Genomic DNA, 24,539 nt, shown 5'->3' on the forward strand with positions numbered 1-24,539 from the left:
GCAATATTTTGCTAACTGAAAGAAACCATACAAAATATCACATATGATGATTTAATTTATAAGAAATATCTACTACAACAGGTAAACCCATACACAGAAACCGAATCAGTGCTTGTTCTGGAATAGAGGGGAATCTGTTGGAAGAGATTTGTTGTTGAAGTGATGAAATTGTTTATCTGATAAGGAAATTCGATTAAAGCAATACAAAGAAAATATTCTAAAGTGAGTTTTTAGTAATAGTTGAACAATTTTGTGTATACACTAAAAAAAAAAAAGACATGTTTTGAAAGTAATTTTTTGTACAGTTTCAAGGCTTTCTGTTTTGTTTCTAAATAGTATACAACCAAACATTTCCAAACAAACAGGTAGAAAAGTTTTGGTGATGAAACAATCTTGGGTAATGTAAACTGAAATAAGGTTTGGGGTTGGTTTTAACCACTTTTATTTTTCCAAAATTAAAACCAAAACATACCTTACATCCTGGAGTGGGTAGCTAAGGATATCATCCGGATGCTTGAGTACCAGCACAATATGTATAAAGTGTATGAATTGATGGTCACAGTGTAAAATCAGATATGGTGACTGCATGCCTATAACACCAGCATTTGGGAGGTGGAGGCAGGAAGATGAGGTGACAAAGGTTACCCTCGGTTACTCTCTAAAGCCAGGCTGGCCTATGTGGCATCCTCTAAACAAAATAAGCTCTCACCCCTGGGGGCGGGGACAAGCCATTAAATATAGAAATGGTGACAAGGAGCAGAGGTTCTGAAAGTAACTCCCATACTGACACTCTGGTGCACAGATGTGATATATTAGATGGGAGATGGGGATTAGTCAAGATTCCTTGTTCTAGGGGGAAAAAAACATAACCAGGGACCCACTTTATCAATTATTTTAAATGTACTTATAAGCATAGTTTTCTTAGCTCTAGAAATGAGTGCTTTCTTTTCTTTTTTGGCAGTTTTCTGAGTTTTCCAGCTTTTAAAATTATATGTATATATTTGAGTACAGGGGTCCTAGGAGTCCAGAAGAGAGTTTGGGGGATAGAATTCATGTCTTCAGTAAAAGCAATACATGCTCTTAGCTGCTGAAGTATCACTCCATTCCCCAAAATGAATGCTTTAAAACAACAACAAAAAAATCACAGTAGCATAACATTATGCCAAAAAGACATCCAGATTTGATAGAAAATACAGGGTATGATCGTAAGTTCTATAATTTACTATTTTAGTATATATGAATTTTTAATATGTTATAACATACTATTATTTTTACTACACTTATTTACTGGATGTATGTGGAGGTACACATGTACCAGGGTGCTCATATTGAGGTCAAAGGATAACTTGTAGGAGTCAGTTCTTCCCTACCATGTGGGTTCTGGGGATTGAACTAATTTCAGCAGTTTTGGTGGCAAGTGTCACAGTCTGCTAAGTTATCTAAGAGGCTACACACACACACACACACACACACACACACACACACACACAAAAGATTAGGGTACATAGAAGGCTGGAAGTCACTTAAAGAATGTAAGAATTTTGACCCAGATTTTATACACATTTCTGATATTATACATTTCTATAACAAGGTAAGTTTTAAGTGATTTAAAGATAGAATATATTGAGATTAGAAGCAACCAAAGAAATAACAAGAGCCACACAGAAATTTCAAAATTCTGTACATCCAACAAACAAAAGATGATTAAAAGAGCCAATTAGGGCTGGTGAGAAGGCTCAGCGGTTAAGAACACTGACTGTTCTTCCAAAGGTCCTGAGTTCAAATCCCAGCAACCACATGGTGGCTCACAACCATCTATAATGAGATCTGACGCCCTCTTCTGGGGTGTCTGAAGACAGCTGCAGTGTACTCATATAAATAAAATAAATAAATCTTTAAAAAAAAAAAAGAGCCAATTACAAAACAGCCTGGAGAAACAGAGGATGAATGTGTATGTGAAGAGGGAAGGTGAAGTGACTAGGAGGAGACTAGGAAGCTGTGGTTAAAACACACACACACACACACACACACACACACACACACACACACATTATATGTAATGTGTGTGTATATAAACAAAACCCCAAAAAGCAAAACATCCTAAAACAGGAGGTGTGTGTAGCTCAGCATTAGAAAACCTGCCTGATGTGTAAAGTCCTGGGTTCCAGCCTCACCACTGCAAATAACAACACATCAAATGGGTACTTATACAATTTAATTTTTAAAAACCTACTTTAATAGCCATGCATAAAAATGAGTTATAGCCAAGAAGGAAAATGTTAGGTCCAAAGCAGCCTCCCACCCCCATGTCAGTGCTGGTGACAATGTCCTAAACAGAAGAACTTTAGCTGGTAAACAGGAAAACTGTTACTAGGCAAGCAGAAGCCTAAAGGTGGGTTTCTGTTTCCTAGGGGCCTCCCTTATTCTGCCCTCAAAGGTCAACTCCTCAGGGGCAGGGCATCGAGCTCCTGGCCAGTCCCAAAGGCTGGTATCAGTTCAAAAATCCTCCATCTTGTTGACTGGCTGGCTGTCATAAAATCCATTTATTTTCCACCATTTTTCTTCTATTTGCCTCTTGAGAGTAGCAGTTTCAAACCAAATAAATCTTTCTACCCATGGAGTGGTCCAGTTTGGTGGTTTCATTGTGTCCTCACTTAGAGAAACATTTAACAAAAAAGGAAATTAAACTAGAACATAGAAAAAATGTTTCAAGTTTAATGTTTAGTGATAACTATGATAATAACATGCAACTGAAAATAACTACTTTTAATCTTAAAATTAGTAAGAGAAACATTAACAGGGAGAGCTAGATGGCTCACTGGGTGAAAGTGCTTGCTGCAAAGTCTGGGACATGAGCTCGATCCCCAGCACCACATGGTCGAAGGAGAAATCTGACTCTGGCAAGTGTTGTTTTCTGATATTGGTGCCATGGTGGCATGTATCTGCTATCAAGCACGTACATATGCACGATCACCAGGCTACATAATAGACACCCTGTCTGTCTCAGAGAGGGAGGGAAAGAGGGAGGGGGAGGAAGGAGGGAGAGAGAGAGAGAGAGAGAGAGAGAGAGAGAGAGAGAGAGAGAGAGAGAGAGAGAGAGAGAGAGAGAAGAGAAGAGAATCAAATGAGTAGTTTCTATCAACTATAAAACTTGTGTTTGGAACAAAGAATTAAAATCTTTTTTTTTATCTCCTCCACCAAATAAGACTTTCATGCAAATGTTTTAATCCTCTCCACCCTGAAAAGCCTTTCTTTATGCAAAGGCCACAGCTCATGTCTAGAAATGGAGCAGTGACCCTTTTCTCTTTGGTGGTCCCTTTCCTCCTCCTTCATTTCCTCTGTGCCAATTCTTTTCAAACTAGCCAACTGAATAAGCTTGTGAGGTTGGACCCCAGCCAATGGGGAAAAGACACAGTCACCAAAGTTAGAATAAAAACCCAATGCAGAGGCAGGTGGTTCTCTGTGAATTCCCAGCCAGCCTGGTCTACAGAGTGAGTTCAAGGACATCCAGGGCTACACAGAGAAACCCTGTCTCAAAAAACAAACCAAACAAACCAACCAAAACCCAATATACTTCCTGTCTCTGTATTTGCCTTTCTGAGCACATTCTCTTAATCAGAAATAAAATTTCCCCTGTCCAGACACACTGACTGTAGTAGTAGTACCTTTCTTTGTAACTCGTGGTGCTTGCCTTTAATCTCAGATTTCTGGATCACTAGGTTCAGGTCCAGCCTGGTCTAAAAAGTCAGTTCCAGGACTGCCATGAGGTTTGCCTTACTTTCTAAGACCAGATTCAGAGAACTGACCATTCCTTTTCTTTTAAGTTGGATGTCAGAGACTATTTTTCCCCTTCTGATACTTTGGGTTTCATTACTCATTCTCTAAATCCCCCATCCTGCTTGTCAATCATGTGACCTAACTCTATGCAGGTTTAACCCAAATAGCATGTCTTTATTTTTCCTCTTTTGGCGTCTGCTATAATTTACAGCTTTCCTGCCTTGGGTTTTTCTTCTAAATTTAAAATTATCCTCACATTATCATTTGAGTCCATTGTTAAATTCTTTTAATATTGAGACTAATAATTCTAAGATGAGACGCAGATCTTCTCAGTATTATCTGACAACCATGAAGAAACAACTTAAGATTTTTTTTGGTAACATATTTAGTGGCCTGTATGGGGATACAACAAGAAGTTTTTCTGGTCTGAGGACACAACATGATCTTAACTTGTACCTAGGAGATCCAGATGACACCTCTGTTGAAGCCAGTGACCACTCCACTGCTAGTGGGGTTGCAAGCTGGTACTACCACTCTGGAAATCAGTCTGGCAGTTCCTCAGAAAACTGGGAACGATACCTCTCCTGGGCATATACCCAGAGGATTCCCCAGCATTGTAATAAGGATACATGCTCCACTATGTTCATAGCAGCCCTATTTATAATAGCCAGAAGCTGGAAAGAACACAGATGTCCCTCAACAGAGGAATGGATACAGAAAACGTGGTATATATACACAATGGAGTACTATTCAACCATTAGAAACAATGAATTCATGAAATTCTTAGACAAATGGATGGAACTGGAGAACATCATCCTAAGTGAGGTAACCCAGTCTCAAAAGAACACTCATGGTATGCACTCACTGATAAACAGATATTAGCCTAGAAGCTTGGAATACCCAAGACACAATCCGCATATCAAATGATGTCCAAGAAGAAGGAAGGAGAGGCCCCTGGTCCTGGAAAGGTTCAGTGCAGCAGTGTAGGGGAATACCAGGACAAGGAAGTGGGAAGGAGTGGATTGGGGAACAGGGGGAGGGAAGAGGGCTTGCTTATGGGACTTTCGGGGAGGGGGAATCCAGGAAAGGGAAAATCACTTGAAATGTAAAAAAGAATATATCGAATAAAAAAATGAATGAAAAAAAGAAATGCTGAGTCAGAAGAAGAATAATCTGTAGCTAAGACTCCCGAAACTAATAAAAAGTGGTAGGCACAGAGAGGCTTCCTCCAAACAGAATTTCACACAGACAAATAATCATGCTCCAAAGCCCAAGTATGAGTGAGAAATATGTAATGACCCTAAAAGGTCACTAACAAATGGTAGCTAACAATTATCTCTAACTCTAGTTCCAGTGGGTCCAACACCCTCTTCTGGCCTCCATGGGCACTCACCATTCACATGCTGCACAGATATGCATTTAGGCAAACACTTATACACATACAATAAAAATAAATCTTAAAAAAAAAAAAAAACCAAACAAACCACAAAACCCAAGAAGTTTTCAATGTGACTTGGAAGATTTCAAGTGACATTAAAAAAATGAGAGTGTGTTAGGGTTGGAGAGATGCTCAGTGGTTCCAGAGGACCTGAGTTCAATTCCTAGCAACCATACGGTGGCTCACAACCATCTATAATGGACCTCATGTTCTCTTCTGTCATGCATGCATGCATGCAAATAGAATACTCATATAAATACATAAATTTTTAAAGGAGACAGAAACCTGATTTTTTACAAATGAATCTGTTGTTCATAAATAGATGATAAAGCTGAAAGCTTTTAGCCTTTTAAATAGCAATTTTTTAAAAAAATCAATAGTCGGGAGAAGGCTCAGAGGAAAAGTACAGAGGATACCAGAAAATGTCTTCTGACACTACACACATGATATGGTAGGCGCACACACACACACACACAGAGGTGGGGCTAGGAATGAAGACAACAGGCTCCTTATGTGATCCATTTTTTTGTTAAGAGTATGGGTAAACTTGTGAAATACTAGAGCAACAGGTTCATATTGAAGAGAGTAAGCCAAGTTCCTTAATTAGCATAAGAAATAGCATAGTTTTTCAGGATGACTAAAATCATATTGTCTCTAACAATGGTTACAGTAACTGAAATGTTTATATTATTTAAACATTTTTTAGAGGAACAACATACTGTATTAAATACATAAAGTCTCATCTACATGGGCTTGATTGCAGAAACTAATAAAGTATTACTAAAATGAAAAATGTATATTATTATATTTATTTATTTTGGATATGTGGGGAGAGCAAGATTGGGCATGGGCATGCCGTGTGTGTGTGTGTGTGTGTGTGTGTGTGTGTGTGTGTAGGTCAGAAGAGAACTTGTAGTAAAGAGTTGGTTCAATTTCCACCACGTAGGTCCCAGGGGTCAAATTCAGGTTTTTAGACAGGCTCTTTTACCTGCTGGGCCCTCTCATTGTCCTATTATTCTTTTATGACTAGATTAGGAAAAGAATATTATGGAACAGAATGGTTTCCAGAACTACATGCATGTGCCTGTATATTTAAGTTAGTATCTTTAAAAAGGAAGAACAAAGTAAAACAATAAAAAGATAAGGTATTTGTATCAGAAATCTGAGGTCTCATGACCAAGGCCAGCAGACAAATTCCTCTATATCGCCCCTACTTTGTCTCCAGGGATTCTATACCTATGTGAGGAGAACAGCAGAATTTTGCTCCTATGCTATATCGAAGTACAGTTTGTGCGTGCGTGTGTAGGTTAGAAATATCTATAATTTCCATGGCCTTGGTAGCTGTTGGGGCAGCTCTCACATCACCTTTGGCCATAGCCAGAAACCAACGCTTAAGCAAGTTAATGCATATGCAAAATCAGATGTTTGCGAGGTTGCTCTATTTGAGAATAGAGAGCAGATGGAACTGTGGGCTAGCCGCATGTATGGTTCTGGACAACTGTCCTGGTAGCTGCACTTTATATAGTATGAAGACGTGTATTTGACTCACAACCTCTCAAAGTAGACAAATTTGGTAGTTATCTTTGATGAGCATTTGGACAGCCTTGCTACCATTGCTTGTGTTCTAGAACAGCTTAACTGTGGCTCTGGTGAAAGCAGATGAATGGCTGGAGACAATGCTAAGGACTAGCAAGACAGGGGCAGCCTTCCCTGAGTCCTGAAGGGGCAAGCTGCCTGTATCCCTTGGTCTGTTCACATACTATGTCTTCAAAATGCCTTTAAGCCTCCCAATTGGTGGTTTCAGCCTTTTATAGCTAATGATGTATCTGATTTTACACACATACACACACACACACACACACACACACACACACACACACACAGAGGATATTTGATTGCATTGCGAACCCCAAGGCTGTAAACTGGAAAAACCTTGTTGTGAAGTGGCTTGGCCCTAGCATACACCTTTAAACCAAGAGCTTTCTGTAAACAAAAGCTAAATAAAGTCAAGGGTAGGTCAAGTAACTAACTGGCTGAGAGGAAACTAAGAGAAAAAGAATGGACATTGAGGGAATTTAGACAGCATGCAGAAGGAGGAACTTTTTCCTTCTGGGACTTCAGTGGAGTAGGAAGGTCAGCGGGGTGCTTTCTTTGCCTCTCTGAGCTAGCAGGTTTTCATCACAGTATCTGGCTTCTGAGTCTTCATTTGGTAAAATCAAATGGTTGGGCCTTTGTTTTAAAAACAACATATTCGTGTTTAATATAGTCTTTTAATCTAGAGCTTTATGGAAGATTTGGGTGTAAATGAAAAGCATCACTTAAAAGGTCTGACTTTCAGACCAGACTCATGACCTCAAAAACAAAGTGGTATTTCCTAAATTTTTCCATTCATATCAAGCCAATCTTTTCTCCCAGTCTGATTTCTTTTACCAAATTCCTTTCTTGCTTTTTTAGCCAAATATGGAAACTATTTACCCATATATTCCTTAAAATAAATCTGTACAGTCTTCCAAACTTCCTACCCAATAAGAAACTCATTTTAGGAAAGGACTCCCATTTACTTAGGAGAAGTATGTTTAAAGACAGAAGGAAACTTGAATTTCTATGGAATTTGGCATGTGTACATGTGTATGTGCATTTGTGTGTGTGTGTGTGTGTGTGTGTGTACATAGATGTGAGAATGGAGGCTGTAAGGATAACTTTTAGTTAGTTCTCTCCTCTCACTGTGGGCTTAGAAGAACAAACTTAGGTTAGCAGATGTGTGTAGTTAACTGAACTCCCTTGCCAGTCCATCACAATTCTTTAAAGGAGACTTGCAGAATTCAAGGCAAAGAGACACTAACTAGCTTAAAGACCCCTGGCTTTTGCTGAGTAGAATTACCATTCCTATACAGGCTGTTTGGCTTCATGGCTTGGGTTCTGTATATATACATCTCAATGTGTAAAATGCAATAAAAGTATAGAATAAAAGTATCACATTCAGAGAACAACAATGCACAGAAGGGAATGATGGAAGAATTAGTTCCCCAAAAGTAACTAACATCTTTTTGGAAAGAGAATGTTTGCATGTCATAATAAAAGAGGGCTTTCTAATGACATGAATATCTAAGGTCAAATTGTTCTTTTTCTTCTATTTTTTTAATGTTTTTATTTTGTGTGTGTATAAGCATTCTGCCTGCATTTCTGAGTACCAAGTGTGCATCTGATACTTGAGGCAGTCTGAAAAGGGCATTGAATTCCCTGAAACTGGAATTACAGACATCTGTGAACTGCCATGTGGGTGCTGGGAAGTGATCCTAGATCTTACAGAAGAACAACAGGTGCTCTTAACTGTTGAGCCATTGCTCCAGTCCATTTCCTACTTTTACCTGACAAATAACTTTGTAGTACATTGTGGGGCCAGAGAACTCTCTGTGGCAGTGGCTATCCTGTGAACAATAGGATACTGAGCAGCAAGCCTGGCCTGCACTCCTTCCCTGACTCTAACATACTTTCCTAAAAAGCTAAAAAATGTCCCCAAACACTATACCCCATTGAAAACAATGTCATACACAAAAGATTCTATAAAAACAATATAGACAAGGGCTGGAGAGATGGCTCGGCAGTTAAGAATGCTGTTCCTGTATAGAACCTGAGTTTGATTCCTAGCACCCATGTTAGATGGTTCACAGTTTCCTGTAACTCCAACTCCAGGGAATCAGAAACCTTCTGGCTTCTGTGAGTATATGCAAATAAAATACATAGAAATAAATCTTTAAAAAAAAAGATTGATATAGAAGTGTCCTAAACATTGCATACAATGTTTCCAGGAATGCCAAGGCAACAAGCTATAGACATGTCACCTTGTGCGAGGATGTGACGAATACCTACTTGTTTTGCTGACCAGAGGCAGCCCGCTGAGGCTAAAGACTGCAATGTGAAGCAGTTAGAGCAGCCAGCCACATTTTTATTTCAGATGAGGATTTCAGTTCAATCATTCCTCTTGAAATGGGCTAAGCTGAGCAATCAGATGTCAATAGCGCCTCAACTGAGGAAGGGACTTCATGCCCACTTGTACTGGCTGGTTTGGTGTGTCAACTTGACACAAGCTGGAGTTAGCACACAGAAAGGAGCCTCTGCTGAGGAAATCCCTCCCTGAGATCCAGCTGTGGGGCATTTTCTCAATTAGTGATCAAGGGGGGAGGGCCCAGCCCATTGAGGGTGGTCCCATCTCTGGGCTGGTAGTCCTGGGTTCTATAAGAAAGCAAGCTGAGCAAGGCAGGAGAAGCTAGCACCCAGTAAGCAGCACCCTTCCATGGCCTCTGCATCAGCCTCTGCATCAGCCTCTGCATCAGCCCCTGCCTCCAAGTTCTTGCCTTGTGTAAATTCCTGTCCTGACTTCCTTTGGTGATGAACACCAATGTGGAAGTGTAAGCTGAATAAACCCTTTCCTCCCCAACTTGCTTCATGGTCATGATGTTTTGTGCAGGAATATAAACCCTAAGACACTACCTCTATTCTTTCATACTGGGGTTTTGTCTTTCAATTTTTGCAGGTCTTAAGGTACATCTGCCTGTTGTGCCTGGAAAACAATTTTCTTTAAGTCATCCACCACAGTGACTCTTAGTCTTTCAGCCTCCCTTCCAGACAGATCCCTGAACTTTGAGGGGTGGGGTGTAATATAGACATCCTATTTAGGACTAAGCACTCTGAAGTCTCTTATTCACTGTAAATTGACCCATTGTGGGTCTCTTTGTTAATTGCCAGCTATTATAAGAAGCATCTCTCCTGAACATTACCTAGGTAAGTAACACAGTAGAGCTAGCCCAGGTGGCATGGGCACAAGAGAGCTGGTGGGCTGACCAACTCAGCTTCCACCAGTGTCAGAACCTGGGCTCTGAGTTGGTCCACCCCATCTATGAACTCCTGGAGTACATGACAGGGCCTATCCTGCAGATCCAGAGCTGCGGCATGTCCATAGTACAAGGCAACTACAGGGTGTCTGAGAGGAGGCCTAGGGGAGGATCCAGTACTGGTAGTATAGCAGAAGCCAGAGGCTTCGAACAAGACCAATGACTTATTGCAATGAACATTTGCAAGAACAGATGTATGGACAAACAGGAATACTGCCTGAACACTTTAATACCACAGCTTCCAGGGTGAGATGTTTGGTTTTGTTTTGTTTTTTGTTTGTTTGTTTGTTTGTTTGGGTTGGTTTTATTTTTTTGTTTTCTTTGGTGGGAAGTTACATGGGTGAGGAGAGAAAAGGACAGGGAGATGAGTGGAATTGCTGTACATGATGTGAAATTCTAAAAAATTTTAATTAAAAAGCAGCAACAGCAGTTTCTCTTATGAGAGTCAAGATGTGTACTGATCTATGAGGAGGGCTTCGAGGAGGGCTTCAAGAAGGACATAACTCCCTTAAAGAAATACAAGAGAACACAAGTAAACAGGGAGAAGCCCTTGAAGAACTAAGGGAAAACACAACAAAACAGGTGAAGGAATTGAACAAAGTCATCCAAGATCTAAAGAAGGAGGTAGAAACAATAACGAAATAAAAAGAGAGACAACTCAGGACATAGAAAACCTAGAAAAGAAGTCAGGAGTCATGGATCCAAGCATCAACAACAGAATACAAGAGATAGAAGAGAGAATCTCAGATGCAGAAGATACCATAGAGAGCACTGATACAATAGTCAAAGAAAATGAAAAACGCAAAAAGCTCCTGACCCAAAATATCCAGGAAATCCAGGACAAAATGAGAAGACCAAACCTAACAAAATTATAGAAGAAAACTTCCCTAACCTAAAGAAAGAGATGCCCATGAACATACAAGAAGCCTACAGAACTCCAAATAGATTTGACCAGAAAAGAAATTCCTCCTGTCACATAATAATTAAAACACCAAATGAACCAATATTAAAAGCAGTAAGGGAAAAAGGTCAAGTAACATATAAAGGTAGACCTATCAGAATTATACCGAATTTCTCACCAGAGACCATGAAAGCCAGAAGAGCCTGGGCAGATGTCATGCAGACCCTAAGGGAACACAAATGCCAACCCAAACTGCTATATCCAGCAAATCTCTCAATTACCATAAATGGAGAAACCAAGGTTTTTCATGACAAAACCAAATGTACAGAGTATCTTTCCACAAATTCAGCCCTTCAGAGGATAATGAATGAAAAACATCAACAAAAGGAGGGAAACTACACACAAGAAAAAGTAAGAAAGTAATCATCTTTCAACAGACCCAAAAGAAGATAACCACACAAACATAAAAATTACATCAAAAATAGCAGGAAGCAACAATCACTATTCATTAATATCTCTTAACATCAATGAACTCAATTCCCCAATAAAAAGACATGGACTAACAGATTGGATTTGTAAACAAGATCCAACATTTTGCTGCAGACAGGAAACACATCTCAGTGTCAAAGACAAACACTACCTAAGAGTAAAAAGCTGGAAAACAGTGCTCTAGGCAAATGGTCCCAGGAAAGAAGCCGGAGTAGCCATTCTAATATCCGATAAAATAGACTTTCAACCAAAAGTCATCAAAAAAAGACACAGAAGGACACTTTATACTCATCAAAGGAAAAAAATCTATCAGAAGGAACTCTCAATTTTGAACATCTATGCCCCAAATACAAGGGCACTGGCATTCATAAAGGAAACCTTACTAAAGCTTAAAGCATACATCGCACCCCACACAATAATTGTGAGGAACTTAAACACCCAACTCTCTTCAATGGACAGATCAGGGAAACACAAATTAAACAGAGTCACAGTGAAACTAACAGAAGTTTTGGACAAAATGGATTTAATAGATATCTATAGAACATTTCATCCTAAATCAAAAGAATATACCTTCTTCTCAGCACCTCATGGTACTTTTTCCAAAATTGACCATATAATTGGACACAAAACAGACCTCAACAGATATAAGAAGATCGAACTAATTCCATGCCTCCTATCAGATCCTTATGGAATAAGTGTGGTCTTCAATAGCAACAAAAACAACAGAAAGCCCACATACACATGGAAGCTGAACAACACTCTACTCAATGATACCTTGGTCAAGGAAGAAATAAGGAAAGAAATCAAAGACTTTTTAGAACTGAATGAAAATGAAGGCACAACATACCCAAATTTATGAGACACAATGAAAACAGTGCTAAGAGGAAAACTCTTAGCTTTGAGTGCTTACAAAAAGAAGCTGGAGAGAACATAGACTAGCAGCTTAACAGCACACCTGAAAGCTTCAGAACAAAATGAAGCTAATTCACCCAAGAGGAGTAGAAGGCAGGAAATCATCAAACTCAGGGCTGAAATTAACCAAGTCAGAACTTTACAAAGAATCAACAAAAGCAGGAGCTGGTTCTTTTAGAAAATCAACAAGGTAGATAAACCTTTAGCCAGACTAACCAGAGGGCACAGAGACAGTATCCAAATTAACAAAATCAGAAATGAAAAGGGTGAAATAACAACAGAAACTGAGGAAATTCAAAAAAATTATCATATCCTACTACAAAAGCAACTGGAAAATCTGGATGAAATGGACAATTTCCTAGACAGATACCAACTACCAAAATTTAATCAGCATCAGATAGACTATCTAAACGTTCCCATAACCCCTAAAGTAATATAAGTGGTCACTGACAGTCTCCCAACAGAAAAAAAAGCACAGGACCTGATGGCTTTAGTGCAGAATTCTATCAGACATTCAAAAGAGACCTAATACCAATACTCTTCAAACTATTCCACAAAATAGAAACAGAAGGAACATTACCCAACTTGTTCTATGAAGCCACAGTTTCGCTGATACCAAAACTACACAAAAAAATCCAACAAAAAAAGAGAACCTTATACCAATTTCCCTTATGAATATCAATGCAAAAATACTCAATGAAATTCTTGCCAACTGAATCCATGAACACATCAAAACAATCATTCACCATGATCAAGTAGGCTTCAACCCAGGGATGCAGGGATGGTTCAATATATGGAAATCCATCAATGTAATCCACTACATAAACAAATTCAAAGGAAAAAAAAACCCCACATGGTCATTTCATTAGATACTGAAAAAGCATTTGATAAAATTCAGCATCCTTTCATGTTTAAGGTCTTGGAAAGAACAGGAATTTAGGGCCCATACCTAAACATAATAAAAAGCAATATACAGCAAACCAGTAGCCAACATCAAACTAAATGGAGAGAAACTTGAAGCAATCCCACTAAAATCAGGGACTAGACAAGACTGCCCTCTTCATATTTATTCAATATAGTACTTGACGGAATAGCCAGAGCAATTAGACAACAAAAGGAGGTCAAAGGGATACAAATTGGAAAGGAAGAAGTCAAACTATCACTATTTGCAGATGATATGATAGTATACTTAAGCGACCCAAAAAACTCCACCAGAGAACTCCTACAGCTGATAAACAACTTCAGCAAAGTGGCTGTATATAAAATTAACTCAAGCAAATCAGTAGCTTTCCTATATTCAAAGGATAAACAGGCTGAGAAAGAAATTAGGGAAATGACACCCTTCACAATAGCCACAAACAATATAAAGTATCTTGGTGTGACTTTAACCAAACAAGTAAAAGATCTGTATGACAGGAACTTCAAGTCTTTGAAGAAAGAAATCGAAGAAGACCTCAGAAGATAGAAAAATCTTCCATGCTCTTGGATTGGCAGGATTATTATAGTAAAAATGGCCATCTTGACAAAAGCAATCTACAGATTCAATGCAATCCCCATCAAAATCCCAACTCAATTCTTCATAGACTTAGAAAGATCAATTCTCAAATTCATCTGGATTAACAAAAAACCCAGGATAGGTAAAACTATCCTCAACAGTAAAAGCACTTCTGGGGGAATCAGTATTCCCGACCTCAAGCAGTACTACAGAGCAATTGTGTTAAAAACTACATGGTACTGGTAGAGTGACAGGCAAGTAGATCAATGGAATAGAACTGAAGACCTGGAAATGAACCCACAGAATTATGGTCACTTGATCTTTGACAAGGGAGCTACAACCATCCAGTGGAAAAAAGATAGCCTTTTCAACAAATGATGCTGGTTCAACTGGAGGTCAGCATGCAAAAGAATGCAAATTGATCCATTCTTATCTCCTTGTACTAAGCTCAAGTCCAAGTGGATTAAGAACCTCCACATAAAACCAGACACACTGAAACTAATAGAAAAAGAAACTGGGGAAGACCCTTGAGGACATGGGAACAGGGGAAAATTTCCTCAACATAACACCAATTGCTTATGCTCTAAGATCAAGAATTGACAAATGGGACCTCATAAAATTACAAAGTTTCTGTAGGGCAAAGGACACTGTTAAAAGGACAAAAAGGCAACCAACAAATTGGGAAAAGATCTTTACCAACACTACATCTGACAGAGAGCTTATATCCAAGATATACAAAGAACTCAAGAAGGTAGACTCCAGGGAGCCAAATAACCCCCTTAAAAATGGGGTACAGAACTAAACAAAGTACTTTCACCTGAGGAATATCGAATGGCTGAGAAGCACCTAAAGAAATGTTCAACATCCTTAGTCATCAGGGAAATGCAAAACAAAACAACCCTGATATTTCACCTCACACCAGTCAGAATGGCTAAGATTAAAAACTCAGGAGAAAACAGGTGCTGGTGAGGATGTGGAGAAAGAGGAACACTCCTCCACTGCTGGTGGGGTTGCAAGCTGGTACAACCACTCTGGAAATCAGTCTGGCAGTTCCTCAGAAAACTGGGAATGACACTTCCAGAGGACCCTGCTATACCATCCTGGGCATATACCCAGAGGATTTCCCAGCATGTAATAAGGATACATGCTCTACTATGTTCATCGCAGCCCTTTTTATAATAGCCAGAAGCTGGAAAGAACACAGATTCCTCAACAGAGGAATGGATCCAGAAAATGTGGTATATATACACAATGGAGTACTATTCAACCATTACAAACAATGAATTCATGAAATTCCTAGACAAATGGATGGAACTGGAGGACATCATCCTAAGTGAAGTAATCCAGTCTCAAAAGAACACTCACGGTATGCACTCACTGATAAATGGATATTAGCCTAGAAGCTTGGAATACCCAAGACACAATCCACATATCAAATGATGTCCGAGAAGAAGGAAGGAGTGGCCCCTGATCCTGGAAAGGCTCAATACAGCAGTGTAGGGGAATACCAGGACAGGGAAGTGGGAAGGGGTGGATTGGGGAACAGGGGGAGGGAAGAGGGCTTATAGGACCTTCAAGGAGGAGGGATCCAGGAATGGGGAAATAATTTGAAATATAAATAAAGAATATATCAAATTTAAAAAAAACATATTTTATTTGGGTAAAATATATAATATGGAATTTATCACTTTTATTATTAAGTGCACAGGTCATTAGAATATTGTCAATCATTGCTCCAAAATCTTTTCATCTTTCCAAACTGAAATTTTACACCTAGTTTAAAAAAGAGAACAAACCAAAACAAAACAAAAAAAGCTTTCCTGCTCCCAAAGTCTGACAACCAGCAATTATTTCACTCTCCACATATTTAGATTTCACTATAAAAGTAATACAATTTTGGGATGCTAAAAGAAATAGGATAATGAGGTAAGGAGAGACATACTTTGTTGAGTATGTTCATCTGTGCTAGGGACAATGACCAACGAAAGATGTACTCCTGTAGATTCTGCTTCTATTTAAGGAGGTTGGAGCATGGAGAGTGACTGCAGGGGTCAGAGCTTGGGACTTGGAATCTTTTTAGACTCGAGACCAGGAATATGGAGGTTGTATCTCCTGAGTAGGTAGGGGCAGGGAGATAAAACAGGTCTATAAAGAGATCTGGAGAGGGGGGCTGCTGATGTGGTGAGGACTGGCAGTACCACATGTAGGTTCTATGACACAGTTCAACCTTCAAAGCAAATGCCCTGTCCATGGGAGAACTGTGATTCAACCCCACAGAGGTAACAGTCCTGACCATATCCAGTTGATACTGAAAGCAGCTGGTGTTTATTATCTAGAAAAGACTGACCAAGGCAAGAGGAGACAAATTCAACACCGGTGAAGCACAGAACAGTTAGTTCTGTTTCAGCTCCAGGGTCTTGTGAGCTGTGTGATCTCGGATCGAGTGGAGAACCTTACTAGGACTCAGTTTCCTTACCATAATATGGGAGTGTGGACAAGATGCCAGTGTGACAAGCAAAGGCAACTGCAGCTCCTAGCAGGCAGTGTTCAGGGTGGGTCATGAGCTAAGTGCTCTGCTAACATCTCACAGCCCTACAGCAATCAAAGAGGCAGCACTTTACAAAGGAGCAAGGGACCAAGAACTAAAGTTGCCTTTCTAACGTCACTCAGGCAAGGCATTCTAACATAAAATCCTCTAAATGTCTTTACATTAACTTCCCCATACCATCTTCTGAAGCACAGGACACAAGCAGGTCCAGGTCTGCTGGATTTACTCTATTTCAAAATGCTAGCACAGAATTGGTCTATCTGGGGTTTGGAGTATATCCAGCCTGGAATATCAGAATTCAGTCCACGTGAATTCTGCTAGAAACTCTAGCACATCATGAAAGTCACTGTGAAGTTAATGGGTCATAATAGCCAAATTAAGATTAACCTTTTAAATTCTTTGTAGCCCTGTAAGATTCTTAATAAATACTATGAAACTGAAGGGATGAGATGCCTGAGGCATACAGTCTTGCACTTCGGGAATAATTTAAGACTCTTAAAGTAAGCTGCACCCAAATGTCAGTTCTACTGTTTTACTGTCATAGGGTTAAGTTCTGTAATGAAGGCATTAGGGAAGATCCTAACCTTGATCCAGAAGCTCAGAATTCCAGACAAGCAAGGCTCCAGGAGATCATCTTTACACTAAGTAAAAGAAAACTTGCTGCAGAGATCTGCCTGAGCCTGGCCTAAAGTGAGGCCTGGGGCATCCTGGCCCACTTCTTCCCTAAAGTAAGAGTTCCCCCAACTCTACTTACCTAGTTGGTTTTGTCAGTACCTTTACAGAATCAAAAAGACTAGAAGGATGTGATCATAAATTATTTTTCTCTCACGAGTTTTAGAGTGTTGAATTCAAAAGCTCTTGGTAATACACCAAGGTGATGAATTTATATCTTTTGCTTTTAAAATAAAACTTGATTTGGACTCTTAGAGGGGCATTTATGTTTTTTAAAATCTTTGGGGTTTCAGCTCATGATTCTCTGTGAGCCGGTAAGGTAAGGTATGGTAGGGTAGGGTAGGCTAGGGTAGGAGGGGCCTGTGTCTAGTCCTCCTAGTTTCCCATAGGCTTTTCTGTGGCAACAGAGTCAAGTTTCAACGTCCATTCACAGCAGTTCATCCATTCCCACCCGCACACTGGGCTAGCTGAGTTTCTTCCTATACCTTTTAATTTCTTCTTTATTTCAGTACCAGAGATGGAACCCAGAGCTTCACATGCTAGGCAGGAACTCTGTCACCAAGCTACATTCCCAACCCAGTTCCTTTGCCTTTGTGCTTCTCCTTGCCAATCAATCTTTGCTATAGCCACTGAAAGTCAGACATAGAAGGAAAACCATACTGTCTGCAGGGGACTGGCATGCTGAGCTGCTGGGAGAATCACTGTGCCTTCCTCCGCCAGACTCTTTTGTTTCTACTCTTGGGAACCCAGGAAAGTTGGCAAAGTCAATGAAATTAAACTTGTGAACAGGAAGGAGGAGGAGGAGGAAGAAAAGGAGGAGGAAGAAAGGAAGATAAGATTGTTCTGATTCATCATATTTCCTCTACTAACCTATATTTAAAGCAAATGGGAAACCATTTTACTTTGTCTGGTCCAGGCATCTTTACTAATGACTTTACTCAGGTGCCAACTCTTAAAACAGACGACAACAGCAAACGTGTGCTGCCTTGTACTCTAGTCTCAGCCTTTCCTAACAGTAATAAACTGCTCTTAGGCAGGTGGAGCCACTGAGCTTGTAGGCCCCCCACATTCAGTAACTATTTCCTGATCAGTAAATACAAAAAGTGCTTAGTAATTCAATATATATCTAAGGTTTCCCTTCCACTGGCTTCACAGACCAGCAGGCTAAACCATATGAAACCCAAGTAAACCACAGTGTAGTTGGTTCAAGCACTGGAGTAAATGGATTGGTTCTGAGTGACTTCAACAAGTACCCATCACTAAACTATCAAAGGACAGTAAGGGCTGCACTGTGGGACCCTGTTCCAGCCTATACAGATAGACACAGAGATGGATACCCCCTGGGCCCTGGGTTTTGGGAGGGAGGACAATGAAGCCAATAAGCTGAGCGTAGAGCAGTCGCAGCTTACACCTAGAGGCCAACCGCAGAGTTGAAGTAGACACCTACTGCTCCTACCCTGTGGACGTAGCCAGCGTTTTCCCCTAGGAAAACACTAATGTACTCTCAGGAGGGTTACTGCTCTCCTAGGCATCATTAAGCCACTCTGGTCAACTGAAAAGATGAGGTATCAATGCTGAGCCACCTCACACAACTTTATTCAACTTAGTGAACCATAAACCAAACAGGCCATAATTCCTGTCAGATTTCTCCCCCAATGAAAGGGCAGGAAAACTTGACAAGAGTCAAGCAGTCTCTCAAAAAGCATAAGAGGAACAAAAACCCACAAACAAATTAGGCACACGAGGATCTCCAGGACCAAAGACCTTTTAGGAGTAGTTGGCAGAAGATTCTCTATGTTTTGTGACTGCTCTCTGCACCAACATCACCTCTCCTCTTGCCCGGATATCCAAGAAAACCTCAGCTTCCAGGAACATGATGTAGTTATCTTCCACAACACACAGATCTGTAGCTCTGGGGACCATAAAATGTCCAGGAAGTAAGGCTACTCTTAGAGGCACTATCATTCTCCCAAACAAAAGTTCAAATTACTTTCACGAAACCCTTCCCTTTAACAAAATGATCCACTTTAAAACAGGTTATGACCTATCACATTATGAGTTCCTGATGAATGGATGGATGGATGCATGGATTTCCAAAGTGAATTTATTTCTATCCTATACTAGAGTCAGAAGTTCTATTAACCCCTAGCAGCTAAAAATCATGTTTTGTTTGCTACTGCGTCTAAATGGTATGTCAGCCAACTGTGACACACAAGGCACTAGGCATCAGATCTCGACTCACCTCCTAATCACATGCAGGGCCATAATTGCTGCCTGCTATTCTGAAACCAAGGAAGCTCTACATTACAAGAGTTTTCCCATAACAGACTTGACAGCAAAAATTAATGGATTTGACCTCATTTGGAGGTAAAGCAACTGTGGGCTAAGAGGAGGCTGTTCAGGCTTCAGTTATTCCACTTAATGTGAATATCCATATGGTCTGCTACACATATGTGAATGTGTATGATTATTGAGTATGGCCCCAGGTCCCCACGGATACTTACAGAAAAAATATATATCATAATACTTCCTGAAGCCCCCCAAATCTCAAGTCTAAAACCCGTGACACCAAAGGTGTAAAGCACAGTATTATGGACTTCTAATATCAAACCATTTCACAGATACGAAGTTGAGACACCCAGGGAAAGCAACTTGCCCAAGGTCACATAATGGGCAGGGGTACAGCAGACTCAGGCTGGGGCCTCCTACAGGGCCAGAGCACACGAGCTCCATGGTGCTACGTCTGTTCACCCAGCTTCAGAAGGAGTGCTATGCCTGCATGGCTCTTCTTCAGAACCTGCTATTAGACACTCAGGAAGGAAAATGCTTAAGTAGAAAACACCAACCACAATGGCAGGGACACAGAAGGCCTGGTGCTTACCTTGCCCAGAACAGTGAGACAGGGTTTGGGGTCCAATTCTGGCTGCTCGAGCTTCACCACACCTACCCAGCCATATTCATACAAGTCCTCTTCATCGTTGTTATTACATAGGCCTAGTGGGTGCATCTAAAAGTCAAAATGGAAAGAAAATATCAATAGGCTGGCCATAGACTGGTTTGACCCACTTCTTATTGTGTACTAAGCAAAAGCCACTTCAAAACTTCAAATTTTATGGCAGGGAAAAGTTTTTCAATCCATAGGGAATTTCAATTCATTACAGTGGGCTGAACACCAAAGAGAGCGCAATAAAACTCCTAGAAATAGACATTACAAGGGGTGGAGAAATGACTCAACAGTTAAGAACACTGATTGCTCTTCCAGAGGACCCAGGTTCAATTCCAAGCAAGCACATGATGGCTCACAACAGTCTATGACTCAAATTCCAAAGAATCTGATGCCTTCTTCTGGCCTCCATAAACACCAGCCCTGCATATGCTGCTATACAGATATATTCAAACATAACATCCATACCCATAAAATAAAATGGAATAAATACATGTATATATTGTATACACATATATTCATGTATATGCGCATTTATGTAGGTATGTGGAGCCCAGGGGTTGATATTAGATGTCTCCTCAATCTCCCTTTACCTTATTTTTTTGAGACAGGATCTTTAAAGGAACCTGGAGCTTTCCAACTAGAATGGTTGGCTACTAAGTCTCAGAGATCCTCCTGTCTCTGCCTGTCCAGTGCTAGGATTACAGGTGTATGCCATTGTGCTTGGTTTTTACATGGTGCTGGGGATTTAATTTAAGGCCACATGTTTGCCCAGCAAGTATTTTATAGATAGAGCCATGATTTCAGCCCCTATAAATATTTATTATGGCTACTTTCTCTCTGCCTTCAAAGTAATAGTTGTCTGAGGTAGAAGCCACCTGATAAGAGGGAGAAAAAGCATCTTATATAAATGCCAATCTAAATTACTATGAAATATCATAAATCTAACACTAAATAATTGTTAAAAAAAAAAAAAAGAAACCAAAAAGCCAAAAACTAATCAGGATAATATTCTATTTGGTTTCTAGGTCTTAAGGTCACATTAACTTATACATGAGGGCCTAGAGACATATTCAGGACTTTATGAGAGAGCTAGAAATGTGGCAAATCATCAGTATAATTAGCAGGCTATTTTAAGATAACAAATGGTTACTAAATGGATGACATTCTTTTAAGTCTTTTCAATCTGTTACACATCACAAAGTAGAAACTAGGTAGAGGAGTGCCAGCTTATTTTCTCATATAGAAGCTTGAAAACCACAGAAATCCCAAGGTCTATGTTTAGAATTCTAGCATTGACTTGTCTCAGGCTATTCTGTAGCAATTACCTCACATTGCTTTAAGATCCAGTAAGTTCTACAGGGGAAGCTCACTAAAACTCAGAAGTAAGTAGGGCTCGAGAGTTGGCTCAGTGGTTAGGCTACTTGTTGCTCAGGGTTTAATTCCCAGTATCCACACTGACAGCACACAATCATCTCTAACACCAATTCCTGGGGATCAATGTCTTTTGATCTCTATGGGCATACACATGGTACACATACATGCAAGCAAAACATACAGAGACATAAAATAAAAATAGATCTTTAAAATAAAAGATCATCAAGATTCAGGAAGTAAAATTTAGAGTCTTAGGAAGTCCATGAAACTGACTAGATGCACAAGTCATCTCCCTCTCTAAGCTTACATAAGTCATAAAGACTACCAAAGACACAGAGATCAGTTATGTTGTCTAGCAGAATAGACCCATCAAGCTGCCCCTAAGAGTCTGAGACTAGCTAAGTCAGAGATACTCTCTGACTTGGTGAATTACTTAGAAGTCAAGGAATGTGTTCCATGATTCCAGCTTTTGTTAGCCATCATCCCTGTTAGGCTGAGCTTTGGAAATGCATCAGTCTTTAAAATTATTCCTGCTTCTATACCTAGCTCCTAATTCATACTCCTGTGACTCCCAAAAATTCAATGGTTTGTCAGAGTGTACCTAGGTGGCATCTGTACTTTGGTTTGTCCTTGATTCCCTATCTGAGATGAGCAGATATTTAAGACTCTGCAAAGAATAGTATCATACACCATAGGCTCCAGAGCCCAAAAACATGGGAAAAGGAAATTCTCATAGATAACTTATTAAGTTATAAGCCTAGCACTATATGTGCTAAATCTCCCTTTAATATTTATTTATTTTTATGTGTATGAGTGGTTTGCTAGCATGTACATCTGTGCACTAGGTGCGTGCCCTAATCCTCGCAGAGATCAGAGAAGTCAGAACCCCTACAACTGGACTTGTAAGCTACTTTGTGGGTGCTGGGATTTGAACCTTAGCCCTCTAGAAGAGCAGTCATGCTTCTAACCATTGTTCCATTTCTCCAGACCAATATGCTAAACTCTTGAAGTTGAAAGATATCTCTAGATTTGTATTAAGAACCTTCTAGGGCCAGGAGTAGTGGCACGTGACTTTAATCCCAGCACTTTGGGAGGAAGAGGCAGGTAGATGTCTAAGAGTTCCACGACAGCCAGGGCTACATAGTGAGACCCTGTCTTGGGGGAAAAAAACAAAACAAAATGAAGAATCTTCTAGATTCCACTATAGAAGGGATAACAGCTCCAAAGATATCCTAACCTTCATACATTTTACCTCACATAATAAGACACACTGGCATATATGACTAAGCATGATGAGATGGAGGTTTCCTGGATTAGGCTACTGTATTAAGATTAGTACTGTTTTAAGCCAGACCTGTAGTAACTTAAAGCAGCAAATAGAAAACTAATGCATATTATTCCTTACTTGTTTTACAGGTGAAAACAAAAGTTCAAGGGAAATAATCTTGTTTTCCAAGAAACCATGAGCAAGCAAGTTGCACACCCAACCCAAATACTCCTATTGTGCGACTTTGCACTCTGCTCTGTGCCTCTTCACTTGAGAGCTGACTATCTGAGAGAAAAAGACTGAAAGAGAAAATCTTCAGAAAAAAAATGTTTTGTAGCTTTAAATCTGTTATAGTCAAGGACTATAACATGCAGAAAGTGGGGCATGTGTCTGTGAAGCAGCAGGGCCTCAAAGCAAACCGAAGGAAAAATAAGACTAGTCATTCCAAACTAGAAGAAGTGCAAAAGATGGAGGAGGAAGAATGAAACTACACTGATCAGTAGTAAAAAGAGTCACAGCCTACAAGACAAAGAGAAGGACTTAAAACTAGAAGGGGGTTTAGACATTAAGATAGTATCAGAATACGAAGCAGTAAATGGCACACAGAAGACAAGAAGCATTTAAGCAAAGAGGTGCCACACCTTCCATGTCTCATCTCCAGAGATGGCAATGAGAGGACAATCCAGAGATTCAATGAGGGGAATCTGACTCCCATGCAACAGTGTGGGACCCCTGGGAATTCCAAGACAAAGAATTAAGAGTCCTATTTTTTTCATAAGCCTTGCATTTCCGTTTTCCTGTAGGACCAACAAGGGTTCTGCAGTGAAGTAGACAGTATAACCTTTCTTCTAGAATGTCCCTACAAGTCTTCGCCCATACTGGAATGTTATATTAAATAAGGAGTAGCCTAAAATGCCAAGGCCTCCTACAACAAAAGATGAACAAGGGTCACCAAATTATAACAAAAGTTCAGTTACCTATGACCTTCAGGAAAAGGTGAGATCAACTCAGTCCAGCTTCAGTTTCCAAAAGTCTCTGGTCAAGTCATTACAAAAGCAGCAATACTTGTGACCCTGTTTTACTATATTTCATGAAACTTCTGATCATGTGACTTGGAGGATTCCAAACAGAGAACCCAGTACCACCATGGCCAGGCTGGAAAAATATTTCTCAAATAACTAGAAAAAGTCGTATGATGAAAATATGAACTAGTGAGATGATCTGATACAAAGAATGATGTCTCCTAGGCAAAGGTAGGAATCATATGCGAATGAGCATGCTATGTCAGGAGGAAAGTAAAATAATGAACTTCTCATCAGAAAGTGGGTTACTAGGTTACATTTCAATCTCACTCCATGCTTATAGCAAACTGTTAAATATGCAATGGCAGTAATTAGAGTACATAAAGAACCCACAGACTGGAACTGCAAGTCAGCAATGACGCCAAATGAACAGTGCCACAAGAATCATGTCAGCCAATGAGCAACTGGATCCCACTCAAAGCCAATGGGAAATGATCTAGCTAAGAATTAAAGACTTATGCACGGGTGCTTCCACAGAGAATGAGCAAAGCAGAAAAGGAACTATGGGGAAATGAGCATTTTCTCAATTGGAAAATGACCCATGAACGGTATCACCAAAGTCAAACATAAATAAAGGATACCAAAATCAGACAATTCTCCTGAAAATATTCTAACACTGTTCATCCGAGATCCATTATGCAGTCCCGGTATAAAATACTGAGGCTATAATTACATTCTAACCTGTTAAATTAAAAACAAATTCTCAACCAATTTAGTTCCAGGTTCTTTCAGCCACATTAACAGT

At 39.9% G+C, this 24,539-nt stretch overlaps 1 protein-coding gene across 1 annotated transcript in view; it reads right to left on the reverse strand.

Moving 5' to 3' along the window:
* The window catches only part of Znrf3 (zinc and ring finger 3), a 164,587-nt gene that overhangs the window by 45,319 nt on the left and 94,729 nt on the right, over positions 1-24,539 (reverse strand). Inside the window, exon 2 of the mRNA XM_052198227.1 lies at positions 20,006-20,131. Within this exon, the coding sequence (XP_052054187.1) occupies positions 20,006-20,131 (126 nt within the window). The remainder of the gene's footprint in view (positions 1-20,005; positions 20,132-24,539) is intronic.

The sequence above is a fragment of the Apodemus sylvaticus genome, chromosome 11 (assembly GCF_947179515.1).
Source record: "Apodemus sylvaticus chromosome 11, mApoSyl1.1, whole genome shotgun sequence".
Classification (NCBI taxonomy): domain Eukaryota; kingdom Metazoa; phylum Chordata; class Mammalia; order Rodentia; family Muridae; genus Apodemus; species Apodemus sylvaticus.